The sequence below is a fragment of the Sorex araneus genome, chromosome 3 (assembly GCF_027595985.1).
Source record: "Sorex araneus isolate mSorAra2 chromosome 3, mSorAra2.pri, whole genome shotgun sequence".
Classification (NCBI taxonomy): domain Eukaryota; kingdom Metazoa; phylum Chordata; class Mammalia; order Eulipotyphla; family Soricidae; genus Sorex; species Sorex araneus.
The window spans coordinates 191,025,550-191,044,317 of NC_073304.1; the positions used below are offsets into that span (position 1 = coordinate 191,025,550).

At 40.9% G+C, this 18,768-nt stretch overlaps 1 protein-coding gene across 1 annotated transcript in view; it reads right to left on the reverse strand.

Moving 5' to 3' along the window:
- PAFAH1B1 (platelet activating factor acetylhydrolase 1b regulatory subunit 1) overlaps nt 1–18,768 on the reverse strand; it is a 67,117-nt gene that overhangs the window by 17,568 nt on the left and 30,781 nt on the right. Inside the window, exons 2-5 of the mRNA XM_055130208.1 lie at nt 11,243–11,463; nt 2,924–3,008; nt 2,629–2,703; nt 756–962 (exon numbers count right to left, since the gene is read on the reverse strand). Coding sequence (XP_054986183.1) covers nt 756–962; nt 2,629–2,703; nt 2,924–3,008; nt 11,243–11,274 — 399 coding nt within the window. The 5' untranslated portion in view covers nt 11,275–11,463. The remainder of the gene's footprint in view (nt 1–755; nt 963–2,628; nt 2,704–2,923; nt 3,009–11,242; nt 11,464–18,768) is intronic.

Consider the following 18,768-nt stretch of genomic DNA (forward strand, 5'->3'; position numbering starts at 1 on the left):
TGGCCACAAGGCAAGCGCCCTATCCGCTGTACTACTGCTCCAGCCCATGAACTCAATATTTTCTTTCAGTTATTATGTAGCCCAACTCATGGATCACTAGTCTGCAGAAAAACTGTGTAAGGAAGACATAAAACCATGTTTAATGTGAAGAACATGCCAAGTAGCTCTGGACTTTATCCCTAGCCACAGAACCGTAACATACCACTCACAATTTTTGGATCTCTCTCTATGGATGAAATTAAAACTCTAGAATGTAATCTATGAAATAAATCTTAAAATATGGTTCCCCGAGTCTCAGGAGAGTGCTCCTCTCCTCCACGTGCTTGAAATGGTCTCCGATCCCTGTGCTCTCCCCTGCAGTTCTTTTAATTTCAGGTTTTCTATCTCCCCTTCCAATTCTACCTGGATTGCAGAAATGTTGATGATTATTAAATAAAAAGAATAAATTCTTCAAGCAATGTGATTATTCAACTCAACCCTAACTAAATCAGTGACACACAATCTTAGATCTAATGCATCAGTGAACTTATTTTGCAGTTAGTTTTTCAGAAACTACAATTAAATTTTATTCTAATTCTGTACTTTTAAGGGTTGGAACCAACCGTGAATTTCAGAATCCCTTCTACTCTTTGTTATAGTCCTCAGTCTTTTCCTTTCTTCTAGCAAATTAACTTTTCCTTTCTTCTAGCAAATTAACTTTCAATCTACTTTTAGCAGTTATCCCATTGCATCTATTTCTATTTTGAAAATATTACCTTAATTGTAGCATCCTCTGAAGCAGAGACCATAACACTGAACACAGGATGGAAAATGACTCGAGTGACTGGACTCCTATGGCCACTCAATGCGTATTTTTCTGGTGGACGGGGAATCCATTCTTTTGGATCTCGTTTCTGACCAAGAGGTCCACCTGACGTAAATTCTTCTTTCGCTTCATTTAGCTTTGATTCTAATTCCATAACCTTGAGAAGAAACAGAGTTATGTACACATAAATTTCAACAAAAACAATACAAATGTTTAAATAAAAAAAGAAAAAAGAATAAACAAAGAGTACAAATGCTACTTTAAAAAAATGCTTTAATTTTTTTTTTTTTTTGCTTTTTGGGTCACACCCAGCGATGCTCAGGGGTTACTCCTGGCTTTGCACTCAGGAATTACTCCTGGCAGTGCTTGGGGGACCATATGGGATGCCAGAGATCGAACCTGGGTCAGCCGCGTGCAAGGCAAACGCCCTACCCGCTGTGTTATCGCTCCGGCCCCCACACAAAAAAAATGCTTTAATTTTGATGTTTGTTTTATTTCTGCAGTTTCAGGAACAGAACTCAGGGCTTCACAGGAGCCATGGGCTCTCCTCTGAACCACATCCCTGGCCCAATCTTTATTTTTGACAAGAAAGAGCTCAATAGTCTGAGTATATGCTTTGCATGCAGAAGTGAAAGTACAACTCTAACACCACATGGTCAAAAGAGCACTACAGAGAACGACATTGCAGCACGGACCTGGGACCAGCACCCAGAACCAACAGGTGTGGCCCTCCCAAAAAACAAACAGGAAAAAAACCCTGCACTTGTTTTTAATCTATATATACAGACTACCTGAAAATGTTTCAATGATTTACAAAGCATTAATCGGATTTAAATGAAAATATTCGAAGTCGGGGGCTGGAGCAATAGCACAGCAGGTAGGGCATTTGCCTTGCATGATGCCAACCCAGGTTCAATTCCCAGCATCCCATATGGTCCCCTGAGCACCGCCAGGGGTAATTCCTGAGTGCATGAGCCAGGAATAACCTCTGTGCTTGACAGGTGTGACCCAAAAAGCAAAAAAAAAAAAAAAAAAAAAAAAAAATCGAAGTCTCACAATGGAGATGTTACTGGTGCCCACTCAAGCAAATCGATGAGCGACAGGATGACAGTGATACAGTGATGTCTTTTTTCATCTGCTCCTCTTGGTGTATTCTTTTCAAATTACACGTACATTATATAGGCTAATAGTACCAATGTTTACGTAATACTTATGTGCTAGAAATTTTGTGTATGTGGGTTTTTATTTTCTGGGTCACATCCAGCAATGCTCATATGCTCCTATGATTCCTGACAGGCTTGAGAACTGAAATCAGGTTGACCATGTAGAAGGTAAGCATCCTACCCACTGTACTGTATCTCAATGGTCCCTGGTTGTGGTTTTTCTTTTTTTTTTTTTTGGGGGGGGGGTTTGGGGGACACATCCTACAGTATTCAGGTATCACTCCTGACAATGCTAGGTTTCCATGTGGAATGCTGGGACCAAACCCAGGTTGGCTTCAGGCAACACAAACTCCATATGCACTATACTATCTCTATAGCCCCTTCTCAGCCCCATACCAGATCCATATCCTCTTCCTATCTAAATGCAAACAAGTAAGTCCTTTCAGTCTCAATACCCTGATGTCAGAGTTGTGTTGATCCAATCTAATCTGTTCCTAGACTTCATGAATTAGCATGTATGAACAAAAATCTGTCTAGGTGAAGTTTTACCTTCTAAAAATATTTTTATTTACCTTTCATGATTAAATACAATTAATACAAAGTATTTTCAGGAAATATGAGAAAGCCCCACAAATAAAAGAAAAAGAAAGACTTAGTTACCTTCTTTTGTAATCTAATAACAGATGTCCACTTTTTTTCCAAAAGACCAGCATACTTCTTATCTAATTCTTCATTCTAGGGGGGGAAAGAAAACCCTTTATGACAGTCCAAGTCAGATGGCCCATTCATGTCTAAGCTTAAATATTTAAAAAAATCTGATTATATATAAGTCAAACTGAATGCTAAACCATAATAACCTACCAGATCTGAGAACAACTGAGGTGACCGTTAACTTGACTTCTGAGTGATAACCATGCAAATAACCATGAATAATTGTAAAAAAATTAAAGCATACCATATCTAATTCAGCTTCCTTTTTAAAAACTGAATATGCCTCTTCATAGCCATTTGAACGAAGATAATCTGCTATAGCTCGATTTCTGAAAGAAAACAAAATATTATCAAGCAATGTTAAACTTTAATAATAATAAACATTCAAATTCACTTTTTTTTTGTTTTGGTCAAGCAGTGCTCAGGGCTTACTCCTGGCTCTGTGCTCAGGGATCATATCTGGCAGAGCTAGGGAACAATATGGGGTGCTGAAGATTGAACAAGTGTCAGCTGCATGCAGTAATATTTCTCAGCTGCTCAAATGATTTCTATTTTGAATACTTTATGTATAATCTCCTATCTTGGGCTAGAAAAATAGCACAATGGATTGGGTGCTATTTTTGGGTGCAAGAACCCCATATGGTCCCTTGAACCTTAGCAGGAGAGATTCCTGACCACAGAGCCAGTACTAAGCCATGAGCACCACGGGTGTGTTTTGAAAATCAAAATAAAGTAACTTTTTTTTTTTGCTTTTTGGGTCACACCCGGCGATGCACAGGGGTCATTCCTGACTCTGCACTCAGTAATTACTCCTGGCGGTGCTCAGGGGACCATATGGGATGCTGGGAATTGAACCCAGGTAGACCGCGTGCAAGGCAAACACCCTACCTGCTGTGCTATCGCTCCAGCCCCAAATAAGGTAAAATTTTTTAAAAATTCTGCTTTGGAGTTGCCAGGATGATTCAAAAAGGGCTGGAATAGATGCTTTGCATGTGGGAGCACCAGGTTTAATGCTTAGTGCTGTATGCCTCTGAGCACTAATAATGGTTCCTAAGCATAGTGCTGGGAACAGCTGCAGAAGAAAAACTACCATTTTGGACATTCTTTTGGGTTTTTCTTGGGGAGGAGGGCTATGATAAGCACGATCAGCAGTATTTTGGGGCTACCCGTGCCCCCACTCATTGTTAGAGGGGCTCCCAAGCAGTGTTTGGAGACCTGGGGGGTCTTGTCCAACCACTGGTGGTTCAATGTGAGGGTATTAATGATAAGCATGGCTTTTTGCAAAGGTCCTGTGGTTCTGGAAATCAAATAAGCTGCCTAAGTGGTACATGGGAGCCTCTAAGGCCACAACTGATTAATACTCAGGAGAGTATATGGTGCTAGGGTAGGTTTCATGCAAGCTATGCGCCTTAACCCTTGTATTATTACTATTGTTCCAGCCACCCAAGGTATCTTTTTTTATTTTTGGGCCACACGTGGTGGAGCTGAGGGCTTACTCCTGGCTCTATGCTCAGAAATTACTCCTGACAGGCTCAAGGGACAAAATGGGGTTTTGAGGATCAAACTTGAGTGGTGGTAAAAGGCAAGTGCCGTGCCCGCTGGACTCCAGTATATAGCTCCAACCCTAATAATCGTAATCTTTTTTTTTTTTTTTTAAAAAGTAAATCCCAAGACCTTGGGTAACCTAACTTTTTAACAATCAATCTCATACCCTGCTGTATGTATGTAAGTTTGGCTTTGAATCAAGTAACTTAATCTATTTATTTCATTCAACATGTTGTCAAAAAATCTGGTCAGCAAACATGCATTTACAAAAACATAGTTGATACCCAAATTAAGTAGGCTATCAAATTTTATATCAATATCAGGCAACCTGTATTGCTAAACTTTCAGGTTAGGCCTGAACATTTAATTTTTTTCTGTTGTTTTTTTGGCTGGAATAGATAGTAACAGTAAGTAGAACAGTAAGTAGGGTGCTTGTCTTGCAGGCTGCTGAGCCAGGTTCCATCCTGGCATCCCATTATTGTTTGCCAGAAGTGATTTGTAAGTGCAGAGCCAGGAATAACCCTTGAGCCCCACCAGGTATGGTCCAAAACCAAAACAATTTGATTCTGGGTTTGATCCTAGCACTTCATATGGTCTCCCAAGCCCACCAGGAGTGATCCCTGAACCAAGACAAGAGTCAGGAATAAGCTCTGAGCACCACCAGGTGTGGCTCAAAAAACAAAAAATAAAGAGAGCACATTCAGGATCTGGTAAGGATGATGTTTCTCACTGACTTCCCCCTTAATCTCCATCTTTTTTTGCTTGTTTGGGAGCCTCACCTGGCTCAGTGCTAAAGTCACTCCTGACTGTTCAGGGAGCCATGCAATGCCAGGGACTAGAAACTTGCAAAGCGTGCAATCCAGCCCTTCTGGATTATCGTGCACTCAGGACCTATCACCCCCCAAATTCCCTAACTCCAAGTACTTAAAGAATTAGCTATCAACCCCCACCAACCAAACCCAGTGCCTTACACATGAAAAAAAAAGTATCTGTCTACCTATGGTATTTTATTACAGCAGTCTGAACGGACTAAGACGACACACATTTTTAAGGACATTGTAATAGCCATTACCAGCTAATTCCCCAGGGGAGTTGTACTAATTAATATTTCTACTACCAGGTACCACATATGGTCCCTGAGTACTGCTAGGAGTGATCCCTGCTCAGAGTCTGGAGTAAGCCCTAAGCACAGCCAGTTGTGGACCCAAAATAAAAATATTGTAAATAACATTCATGTAATAAAAGACTATATTTGAGATTGCTTTATGCATATTTGAAATCACACCTCTTAAATTTCTTTTAATAGATAACATCTTTTTTTTTTTTTTGCTTTTTGGGTCACACCCAGCGATGCTCAGGGGTTATTCCTGGCTTTGCACTCAGGAATTACTCCTGGCGGTGCTTGGAGGACCATATGGGATGCCGGGGATCGAACCCGGGTCGGCCGCATGCAAGGCAAACGCCTTACCCGCTGTGCTATCGCTCCGGCCCCTTAACAGATAACATCTTTTAAAAATATAAACAACAGGGGCTGGAGTGATAGCATAGCGGGTAGGGCGTTTGCCTTGCACGCGGCCAACCCGGGTTCGAATCCCAGCATCCCATATGGTCCCCTGAGCACCGCCAGGAGTAATTCCTGAGTGCAAAGCCAGGAGTAACCCCTGTGCATTGCCAGGTGTGACCCAAAAAGCAAAACAAAAAACAAAAAAACAAACAAAAAAAACAGATAATGGGTGAAGACAAAAGAACAAAAGAACTTGGGGAAGTTTATAAAAGTTATCTTCTAGTCCATATTCTTAAAGTTATAGAAAGAAAAGCAAGGGCTGTTAATGTCTTTTTTAAAAAAGTCAGAAATGCTAATCCAAATGTTTGAAAAGGTAATAAATTTGAAATATTTAAGTAAATAAATATAGGAGGTAAGATGCTTGCTTTGCATGCAGCTAAACCTGGTTCAATCCCTGGCACCATATATAATTCCGGAGACCAATCCACCAGAAGTGATCTCTGAGGGCAGAGCCAGGAGTAAGCCCTGAGTACAGCATGGTGAAGCAACAAACCTCCTCTCAAATTAAAAAACAAACAAAAAACCCACACTTTAGAAGCTAGAAAGAGATCTAAATATAAGAAAAGGATATAAGAAAATTAGCAAATAGTATAATGATGCAAACCACGTAAGTGTTGAAAGATTTATAAAGTTCATACGGGAAGGAAAAATTATGTAAATGATGGCTCTATGAGCAGCATTTAAGAAGTTAAGAATGAGTCTGGTGAGAGAACAATGTGGTCAAGTGAACCAGGCAATATGGTGTTGAAGAGACCACTGTTTAGTAAGTGCAATTTCAGGAATTAGAACTTCAGTTCAGAACTCCATTTGACAAAAAGGTTTCAGACCAACACTGCAATTATGGAGGAGTTGCGAGATGAATGACAGAGATGGGTTTACTATCTAAAGAAGATAATTTTCAACAAGATAGGTTGAGAGTTTAGATACAGGGCAATAACATAATACTGAACCAATTAAAAACAAGTAGTATGCACAAAAATACAAAAATACAGCAAAAAAAAAAAACTGCAGGTTAGGGTTAGAGCACTTGTATTATATGCCATAAGGCCTTCCCTGAGTTCTTTTTTTTTTTTTTGCTTTTTGGGTCACATCTGGCAATGCACAGGGGTTACTCCTGGCTCTGCACTCAGGAATTACTCCTGGCAGTGCTGGGGGACCATATGGGATGCTGGGAATCAAACCCAGGTCATCCGCGTGCAAGACAAATGCCCTACCCGCTGTGCTATCCAGCCCCACCTCCCTGAGTTCTTAAAGTCAAAATAGAACTAAAACAGGTTGAATGAAGTCTATTATCATTAAGAGCAATTATACAACTATTGGTGATGTATAAAGTCTGCAGCTTAGAAGGTGGAGAGAAAGCACTAAGGCTGGAGTTCATGCTTTGTATGCTGGGCCCCTGGATCTGATCCCTAGCACAAGTGGTTCTCAGAGCACTGGCAACAATTTTTAAAGCAATGAACCAAAAGTAGATCCTCAGCATCACTGGGTACGCTCTCAAAATGAACAACAAACACCAAAAACAAACAAGAACAACAACAACCAAAAAACCCCAAAGCCTGCAACTTAGTCACAGAAATGCCTAGTAAATATCAGATATAATTTGGTCACACTTCTAGTCAACATGTTAGATCAATGATGTGACTGTCTAGCAACAGAGGAAGATTTCCAAGATCAGAAATTTTTGTAAGCCAACCCCCAGCAATAACTCACAACTCATTATCTAAGCTAGCACGGAAACTATAAATCAGGCAAATAAAATAAGAATTATTAAGATGAAATAATTTTTTGTTGCTGGTTTTCTGACCACACCCAGTGGTACTCAGGGGACCAAATTTGATGCTAATGAGCAGCAAGCACTGTATTATCTTTCTAGCTAAATTATGTGTGTGCGTGTATGTGTGTGTGTGGGGAAGAGTAGAGGAGGGAGAAGAGTAGTGGAGGGAGGAGTTAGGAGGGTCACACCAGACACTGCTCAAGGGATCACATGTTCTTGGGACTGAGCCCAGGGATCACTCTTGGTTGGGGTTGGGGGATCATATGTGATGCCCAGGATGGAACACAAGTGAGCTCCCTGCAAGGCAAGTACTCTACTGTTATACTATCATCTCCAACCCTTGAGGCCCTCATGCACTCCAGAATTACTCCTGGAGGTGCTCAGGGGACCATGTGGGATGCTGGGAATCGAACCCGGGTTGGCCACATGCAAGGCAAATGCCCTACCCGCCGTGCTATTACTTCAGCCACAGAATGTTTACTTTTAAAAAGTTTCTGAGCCATACTTAATGGTGCTGAGTATTCACACCTGTTGGAGGTCAGGGAACCATATTTCGTGCCAGGGATCAGATGGGGATCAAACCCAGGTCAGCTGTGTACAACACAAATGCTTTACCTGTTGTTGTATTTCTCCAACCCCAGCGTTTACTTTTGGAGGACCTGAGTGATACTATAACAGGTGGGAGTTTGCCTTGTAGGCAGGCAGTCAACCAGGGTTTGATCCCTGGCATCCAATATGGTCCCTCAAGCACTGACAGCCATAATTCCTGACTGCAGAGCTGGAGTAACCCCAGAGCACCACTGGGTGTGGACTCAAACCAAACCAAACCAAAAAGGATGTTTACTTTTATTTTTTGGTGGTGTCATACCCAGCAGTGGGCTGGAGTGATAGCACAGTGGGAAGGGTGTTTGCCTTTCATGCAGCGGACCCGGGTTCAATTCCTCCATCCCTCTCGGAGAGCCCAGCAAGCTAACCGTGGCTTATTCGATATGCCAAAAACAGTAACAAGTCTCACAATGAGATGTTACTGGTGCCCACTCGAGCAAATTGATGAGCAATGGATGACAGTGATACAGTGATACCCAGCAGTACTGAGGGCTTACTCCTGGCTCTGCAATCAGGAATCACTCATGGGGCTCAGGGGTGCCAGAATCAAACGCAGATTCATCACAGGCAAAACAAGCATCCTACCAGCTATACTATCACTCCAGTCCCAAGAGGATTAATTTTTATAGTCAATCATGAAAATAGCTGCTTTCAAGTCAGAGAGATGGCAATGCAGTCCCCCAGCACTGATGGGAGGGGGCCGAAATAATATAAACCACCAACAAAAGGGTTTTTTTTTTTTAAAAAAAAAAACAATTTTTGAATCATGGAATTTGAGAAAAAATGAATTAGTCTCATTTTAGCCCTAGCATTCAATTTATTAACACGTTTGTCTCTCAGTACTAAGAAAATTCTAATTAACAAGGCAAGTGGCACAAAGCAGTGAAAGAATTTAAATAGCTCTACTTTCAGACTCTATATTCTTTAATTAAACTGAGAAAGAAGACCTTAAAAAGGAGTAGCAATACTTGTCTGAAAGCTCAATGCCTATCAATATCTAAAACTCACTCATTCCTTATTACAGATCCTAGAGCCAGACAAGTGCTCAAAATGTTAGGTCATGAATAAGATGTCGTGGGTACAAGGTATTGTACAGGATGTCTTCTCAAGTGGGCCCAATTTAAAATTATGTTTGGGAGCCAGAGAGAGAAGTGAACGGGCTGAACACATACATACACTAAATGTAGGAGGCCAGGTTTGCTCCTAACAGTTCCTAGTCTCCAGAGATCAGCCAGGAGCAGCCCCTAAGCACTGCCAGGTGTGGCCCAAAACACAAAAACAAAAAAATGTTTGAATCTTACCTTTCGGTAGTTAGGGATTGAACCAAAGTCCTCCCTATATAAATCACATCTCTGCCTCTGATATTTGGGACAATGGATTTTTGGGGGCAGAACCAAGTGCTGAGGAACTGCTCCCAGTTGGGTGCTGTGGATCACTCCTGGTTGTGCTTGAAGGACCGTGAGGTAACATAAATTGTATTCAAGGCCTCAGACATGTAAAGCATGCACTCTACTAATGAGTCATACCTCCAATTCCTATTTTCCTTTTCTTCCCTCTCTTTTCCTGACTTCATTCTTTCTTTTCTGTATTTCTCCCTTCTCTGCCCTGGTTTCTAGACACGCCCAATAGTACTCAAGGCTTACTACTTTGGTAATGCTTGGGGGACTGTACGTGGTATGGTGACAGAAACTGAACACCAGGGCAAGTCATATAAAAGGCCAGCAACTTACCTCCAATACTATCTCTCCAGACCCCAATATACTTATTTTTTAATAGGAATCAAACGTGGTAAAGTGCTGCTATGGGGCCATATAGTAGCAAAGATTTAATCTAAGGCTTGCATGGCAGGTTCATTCTCTGATACTCCCTGATACCATATAACATGAGAAGTTACTGATCCTAAGAACCTGACAGAAGTAGAGCCTAAACTTGAAAACTATCTGAACTTTTAAGTCTGTATGTAACTAACTTTATAATTTCCTCTCTAGTCAATGATGTATTCACATTTTCTATTTCTAAGAAAATCAAGTCAATTACATTTTCAAATGGAACATTTTTGTAATGTTAGAAATGATCTGAATTCATTTTACCTTGCCGTTCTCATTATTTTATCACTAACTTGTTTTTCCTCTTTACTAATTAGCTGTTATCTTAATGATCTTTTCTAAAACTAGCTGTTTTAAAACTAGGTTATAGTTTCTGTTTTATTTCTCCCATTTGCTTTGAGTTATGCTTTTCTTAGTCGAAAAATCTGAGATAGTACAGGAGTTAAGTACTTATACCCTGCTGATCCCTGCTTGATAGCACATTATGGTCCTCTGAGCACCATCAGGTGTCATTTATGAACAGTCAGAAGTAGGCCTCTCAGCACTCCTAGATATGGCTCATCCCACTCCCCGCCACAGAAGGCTACAAAATATGTAATGCAATAAAATACTATAAAATAGTAGTGGTGAAGTACTTTCATGCCTCTCATTAATGATTTGCATTAAATATTGTTAGTCACCTCATAAAATTTAAATTCTAGAATAGACACTGGATAATAAAAGGTACATACAGTAAGGCAAAGCAAAGGCTTTAGCGATCTCATAAAATTTTTCCTTTTCTAATACAGGGACTCCAGGTCAAAAATTTCAGAATCACTTTACAGTACCCATTTTTACCTACTAACTTTAAAACAAGCTTAGAATGAAACATCCAATAAACTACTTTTCGGGGATTTGTTTCTGGGTCACATCCAGCTGTCATCAGTTACTCCTAGCAAGACTCAAGGACCAGATGGGTGCCAGGGATCAAAGTTGGTCAGCCACATGAAAGGCAAACTGCCTTACCCACTACTGCTGTCTCTCTAGTCCCTGAACTCCATTTTTGTTCTGCTTTACATTTACACAAAGCCACAAAGGTAAATATCGCTATATCAAAGCACAGAAGCAAATTTAAAAATAAAAACTGTCAAGCATATTTGACATAAATACATAACAGTTTTAATTTTAGAATAGGCATGCCAGAGGTGGACTTTAATATATATTGATTTTTCCTTTATCAAGAGAAATTTTTTGAAAACAGAAACTTACAGTTCATCTCGTTGTCTCTGGGACAGCACCATTTTGGCTGCAATGTTAAGCTTATCTGATAAAGTGGTATGTCCCTCCCTGGGAAATCAAATTTGCGTTGTGATTCCGGGGTTTATAATTAAATGCGCCACTGAGTGGCTTCCACACAGGAAGAAGTGATTCTTTCACAAGTGAATCCAATTGGTAACCAGGAGCTATTCAACAGGTAAGGTTCATTCCACCTAAGGAGCAACAGAGAAAAAAAAAAATTATTTCTTTCACTTGGAATTTAAAGAACTTCTATATCTGCAGTATATACTTTCAAATATGAGGATATTAAGATCTAATAAGAACTAGATGTTTTCAACATACTATAAAAACCAATGCCAAGTTACGTTCATGTTCTTAATATCTTTAATAGTCTACAATCGCTAAAATAGTATGATCTTTATTTAATTTTTATTTTTGTGTATATTTTATAGGATGCTGGAGGATAAGAAGGGTACCAGGGATAAGACACAGGTAGCAGGAATAAGATTCAGGATCCACCTGAGATCTCTGTTGTCCCATGGCACTATTGGGTTTGAGGGGATGAAGAGTGCAAAGCCTTCCACCTCCCCAAAACGAGTGAAAATTAGGCAACAATAATTTTTTTTTTTTTTTTTTTTTTTGCTTTTTGGGTCACACCTGGCTCTGCACAGGGGTTACTCCTGGCTCTGCACTCAGGAATTATCCCTGGCGGTGCTCAGGGGACCATATGGGATGCTGGAAATCGAACTCGGGTCAGCCGCATGCAGGGCAAACGCCCTACCCACTGTGCTATTGCTCCAGCCCCGGCAACAATAATCTTTAAAAAAACTATTATTTGTATTGTAAAATGTGCTGTTAAGTAGCTTCAAGCCCCTTTAATCAATGTATTTAATGAGGAAACCTTTAATATTCTTTCAGTATTTTAACTTGTGTCCCTGGTGAGGGTACATGTCTGTGCACCCTCAGCACATGGCCTCCCAGCATCATCAAAGAACCAAGGCAGCAACACATCTTCAGGCGAAACAATGCCCTGGGTTGACCAAAGTATTGTCAGAAATGGTACCCCACAATGAAATAAAGTAAAAATCTGAAAGGAATGTTTTATATTCTATGTGCACACATATCAATCCAATTCTTTAATCTAATTTGTGTATACTGGTATGTCATAGCCCCTTCTTTATACTTACAAAAACCATAAAACCAGTTTTTACAAAGATTATAAATAGCTCAATAAATGTAGGTAAGAGAGAAATCAATTGGTTTGGGGTGGTGGAGCGAATGCTCAGGGCTTATTCCTAGTAGGGCTCAAGGAACCATATAGGATACTAGGGATCAAATCTGGGCAGCCGTGGCGTGCAAGACAAGTACAATGTCTGCTGTATTATCTGCCCCCAATAATTTTTAAAAAATTTATCCACTCTGAAATTAAAGTTATTCATGACTGGGTTTCAGGCATACAATGTTTAAACACCAATCCATTCGGTGTCCACTTCCCTCCACCAATGCCCCTCTCCTCATTCGCTTCCCACCCTGCTTTTACAAGAGTAGCTTTAAAATTTTTTTTTTTAAATACCTTTTTTTCCAACATGACTTAAAATACGGTTGTAGATGGTGTTTCATACATAACATTCTGCTACCTTTCTGCACCAGCTTCCTCCTGGATGACCACTTCTATCCACCACAGATGTGCTCCTCCCCTGTCCTATTATCCAGCCCCTCAAGTGGCATGTTTCCTACCTAATACCAGTCCAAGAAATATTTAAGAATTACTGTTCATCCATTGGTCCAGTTTTATAGACTCATGATTAAATCTCAGAAGAGATGCAAGCCAAGCCACAAAAATTCACAGGTACACGGATCTCCCAGATGAAAACTGTGGGATTGCCCTCGGGAGGGGGTGAAGGTGGAGTGCCCAGGCTTCTGAAGCCTCTGCAGCCGCACCCACACTCCACAGCTCCTGCCATTTCAACAACCCAACTCCACTACTTCACGACTTATCTCTGCAGAGAAGCCATACAGGCAAAAATTCCAGGTACTAAGTTTCCAGGCTAAGTTTTGGGTCTTCTCAAGTGGGTACAAGCAGCCTCCCCCTCACAAGCTCACACTCCATACTTACGGAAACCCCAGCAGCCACAACCATCTACAGTTGCTGCCATGTAAATTCACGGCTTAGTTACATATCCTGGAGTTTCTGGAACTGACACCATCAAACTCTACAACAGCCCACCCAGTAGGAGCACACCAAACTAAATGTGAAAGTAACGTAGAAGCCAACTCTGCTCAATAAACTGATGCAGAAGACTCCAGAAGCAAGGAATAGTTTAGTAAACCCTCAGACAAGGACTTAAAGACCCCATGGTGAGATATAACAATTTTCACAAATTTTCTTTCACTGAAGTATTTTTTTGATAATTCCATTAGCCATTTGGTTCTGACAAGCAATACAAAAATCAATTTTGTGCCTGAGCAGGCTTAGTAGTTGGGATAATGGAGACAATGATGGAGGGAAGGTCACCACTGGTGGTGGGATTGGTGTTGAAATATTGAAATGCCTTTAACAACTGTTTTATCAAAAACTTTATAAACAAGATGTTTAAATAAAGAGAAAATACTTAAATTATTGTTCAAATCTATTTTACAGGACTCGGTACAGATGTAGCCCAAAAGCCTAGAGCACATGCCTAGCATGCACAAGGTTTTTTTTGTTGTTGTTGTTGTTGAATTTTATTGAATCACTGTGAGACAGTTACAAGCTTTCATGTTTGGGTTATAATCACATAACAATCAAACACCCATCCCTCCACCTGTGCACAAGGTTTTGATTTGGTTTGATCCCTGACACAGCTGGGGAGCCCCCAGCCCTCACCAAAAAAGCTTCCAAAACCCTACTTAAGAAAAAGTTTAGTTTTGCTTATCACATTCAAAATAACAGAACTTCCAGTGTATTTTGGGAAATATATGGATAATCTTATTCAAAATGAGGAGTAGGGAACGAGGATGTGGTTCAAAGGCATGTTTCATCCCCAGCACCATAAGCACACCCCCACCCAACAGTACTGCTAAGTATGGCCCCCACAGCTACAACAAAATCACATTAAAAAGAAACAACACATCAAAGATAAAGGAAACAGACTAATTTTTAATACTTTTCATGACAGGGCGTTTGCCTTGCACGCGGCCGACCCGGGTTCGATGCCTCCATCCCTCTCAAGAGAGCTCGGAAAGCTACCAAGAGTTTCCTGCCCGCATGGCAGAGCCTGGCAAGCTAGCCGTGGCATATCTGATATGCCAAAAACAGTAACAAGAAGCCTCACAATGGAGACATTACTGGTGCCCGCTCGAGCAACAGGATGACAGTGGTACAGTGGTTTCATGATAGGTACTATTCTAGGCACTAAGAGATACAGTGGTGAATGAGTCAGTTAAAGAGGAAGAAGAAACCAAATCCAGGTAGTAAAAGACACAGAACTGGTTGCATGCAGCTGACCCCAATTTAATCCCAGCACCAGTTGGTCCCCAAGTACCACTGGATCTGGCCCCTTAGCAGAGAGAATCCTAAGCACCAACAGGTGTGGCTCAATTCCCTGCCCTCCCAAAGTGACATGTTCCCAATGCCAGCTGTTGATTTCAAGGAGAGCCTTCCCTACTGAGTAATTTTACTAAGTATTAGCAAGAATTTACCCTACGCTTTTATTTATCTGGTTTCGTTTTGGGGCCACAGCTGACAGTATTCAGGAGCTACTCCAGCTCTTCACTCGGAGGTAGCGGGAGATCACCCCTGACCACATGTGAGGAACTGTATGTGGTGCCAAAAATTCCTCCTGTATGCAAACCATGAGCTCCAGTCAACTGAACTATCTTCCCAGTTCTACCTTCTTTTTTAGGGGGAGGGAGTGTCTTGGGCCAAACCCAGCAGTGCTCAGGGTTTACTCCTGGTGTGCTAGGAGATCAAACCCTGACTGGCTATGTGCAAGGTATGCACCATACCCGCTAGTACTATCTGGCCCTATTCTGTTATTTTTAATAATTCTTCTGACCGGAGCTCAGCTCAAAATGACAGCTAAAACGTCATCACTAACAGTTTGTCTAAATCAAACATTTCCAACTTATTTGGCCTATCATCCCCTTATGGAATTCTACCTTCTTCAAGCAAACAGAAACCTCTCCCCCAATTATATCCAACTTCATTTACCCAACTTCATTTCAGCACCCTGCCAGAGGTGGAAATCACCTGAGACCTGGTAGCACTGTCTTCCTGTTTGTTGTTCATCGATTTGCTTGAGCGGGACCAGTAACATCTCCATTGTGAGACTTGTTACTATTTTTGGCATATCTAATACGCCATGGGTAGCTTCCCAGGCTCTGCCATTCGGGTGGGATATTCTCAGTAGCTTGCTGGGCTCTCCAAGAGGGATGGAGGATTCGAACCCGGGTTAGCCACATGCAAGGCAAACGCCCTACCCACTATGTTATGGCTCCAGCCCTTAGACCTGGTAAACACAAGAAAAACATGACTGGGGAAAAGAGTACAGCAGGTAGATGCTTGCTTTGCACACAGCTGACCAGGGTTCAATTCCCAGCACCCTATAGCAAAACAGGAATAAATCCTTAGCAGCTGGGTATGCCCCTCCTCCCCGCAAACCCTGCCCCAACCCTCTCTTCCAAATTTCAATGGATACTAAGCCAAAACAACTAGGAATTTATACCCTCTTGACAAAAAGTCACAGTACAGTACAGATTTGATGGCGATATCTCTGAATATCTGCTGCCTTTTATTATCCAAGATGAGGGTAATCCATTGACAGAGAATTAAAGATCTCAAAGTGGAGTTAAGTCCATGGCAAAATTTCCTGTTCAAATGGGGGGTAAGAACAAGGTATTTATAGAATCCAATTCAAGTATGGAAGGAAGAGGCTGCTTATGGTCAAAACAAACAAAAAGAGGCTTCTTCTTCTAGCCTGTTCTCCCTTGAACACATATTCCTTTCCTTCTGACATTTTTTTTTAAAGTTCTGTTCAATAAAAACTATCTTGCTTCACGTAGAAAGTACTAGAATACTAAAATGATTTAATCATGATCAAAACTTGATGTGAGAGGGACAGATATGTAGCTCAGTGATGTAATACCTGACTTACATAAGAGCTGGGCTCCAGATTCAATCCCTGACATCACAAACAAAACAAACAAGGTATTAGCACACCACAGAATATAAACTGATGTACTACAGAAATTTCCCATTCAACATACATATACACAATATGGAAAACACCAGGTTTAAAGAGTGGAAAGACTTGGTCTTTGTATTCAAGAAGTTTCATAGCCCAGAAACAGACCTAACTATAGCAGTGTGAGTGTGACAAGTACATTGCAGAGTGATAATCCTGGCATGAAGCTAAGGATTTAAGCAGGCACAGATCACAAAACAATCTCATTCTTGACAATGCATTCTGGAGACAAAGGGGGGCTGTTAAATAAATTTACAATCTAATCCAATGACAAAGGAGAATTTTTGTTCGCTTCAAGAAAAATCAGGAACAGATAGGTAGCTCAAAAGGCTCAAGCACATGCTCTGCATGGGGGAGGCCTGGGCATGATCTAAGCATGGTCCCCTGAACACCAGAGTGGAAGGGAGGAAGATGATAAAATACCAGAAAATCTGGAGGAGACCAGAAAGGAAAGGTACAATAATGATAATTATAGATGATGGAATCTACATTCGTGCAGAAGCAATAAAGAGAAGTAGAATTTACCGATCAAATCTTGGAGTAGGTGACTAGATGTGAACAACAGAAGGTTAAAATAATCAAGGATAATTTTAAAAAATTTCTGGCTTATAACTACATTTTCGAAAGGTAGCTTTTGAAAGGGGAAGGCACGTAAAAATGAATCATTCCATTTTTGAAATGTTGAATCCAAAGTATCTGTGAGCTTTCTAATAAGTAATTCTAATAGAAAACTGCCAAACAAGTCCACTCTGAAAAAAACCTGCTTTGACCACAGTAACAAAAAAGACTTATTACTTATCAGCTTTACTACATAGCAAACTGATAAGATGACTTACAGAGGGCTGGGGAGATGGTGCAAAAGGCTGGGATGCACGCTGGAGTCCCAGGCACAATTCAGAGCACCACACAGTCCTCCAAACACCAAGGCATAGTGGCTCCCAGTAGTTGGCTGAGTGTGCCCACCTCTCCCACAAAAACAAAACAAAACAAACAAACAAAAAACGCACAAATACAAAAAAAAAAAAAGCAAGAAAACTTTTGTTTTCATTTTGGAGTTACACCTCACCCTACTCAGGGCTTAGTCTTGACAGGGCAGAGGGACAATACGCAGTGCCAGGAACAAAGTCAGCTGAATGCAGAGCAAGTGTATTAAGCACTGTACTATCTCTCCAGACCAAAGAAAAAAGTTTTTAAAAGATGAGTCAGTCAGAAGGAAAGGGATAGATACAGAATAATCTCTCGCAAACATGAAATTTAAAGAAACACAGTAAGGGAGTAATAAATAACCAAAGTTCACAGAACTGGAGAGCTGGTTCAGAGAACTGAGCTCAGAGGGATGACAGGGTAGGGGAAAAGTACTGGAAGGGAGGGGCGTTTGGGGCCTTGGTGAAGGGAAATGAGTATTCTGGTGGTGGATATGGTGTTGGAATGACGGATGCATGAAACCATCATTAACAGTATTGTAAGTCAGTGCCCCAACGAAGATTTTCTTTTTAATTAAAAAATTTTTTTTTATTGAATCACTGTGAGCTACACTTAAAAAGCTTTCATGTTTGAGTTTCAATCATATAGTAATCCCTTCTCTGTCCCAGCTGCCTTCTCCCCCTGCTCAAAAGGCAGACTTCCAACAGTGGAAAAATCTTCCTGGCCCTGTCTCTACTGTCCTTTGGTGTTAGACTTGTATTATGGTATTTTATATTCCACAAGTGAGCGCAGTCATTCTATGATTGTCCCTCTCTTTCTGACTCATTTCACTTAGCATGATACTCTTCATGTCCATCCATGACTTCATCTTTCCTAACAGCTGCATAGTATTCCACTGTGTAGTTGTACAAAGTTTCTTTAACTAGTTGTCTATTCTTGGGCACTTGAGTTGCTTCCAGATTCTGGCTATAGTGAACAATGTTACAATGTACATACAGGTGCAGATGTCATTACTACTGTGTCCAACAAAGGCTTTCTTAAAAAGATGACTCAGGGACATACAGCAAGATGAATACAGGGCCCAGGAGAGACTCAGGTGGAATATTATGGAAAGAGTCTATAAGTGAAGTTGAGAGAAAGCAATTACAGTAGATGTAAAACAGAAGCTGGAAGAGTATATCATAAAAGAAAGGCAATCAATAGTATCCAACTTCACAATAAGCAATGGGTCTGACTATTCAGTAGCACTGTAGCACTGTCACTGTGAGCGGGCACCATTAATGTCTCCATTGTGAGACTTCTTGTTACTATTTTTGGCATATCAAGTACGCCACGGCTAGCTTGCCAGGCTCTGCCGTGTGGGCGGGA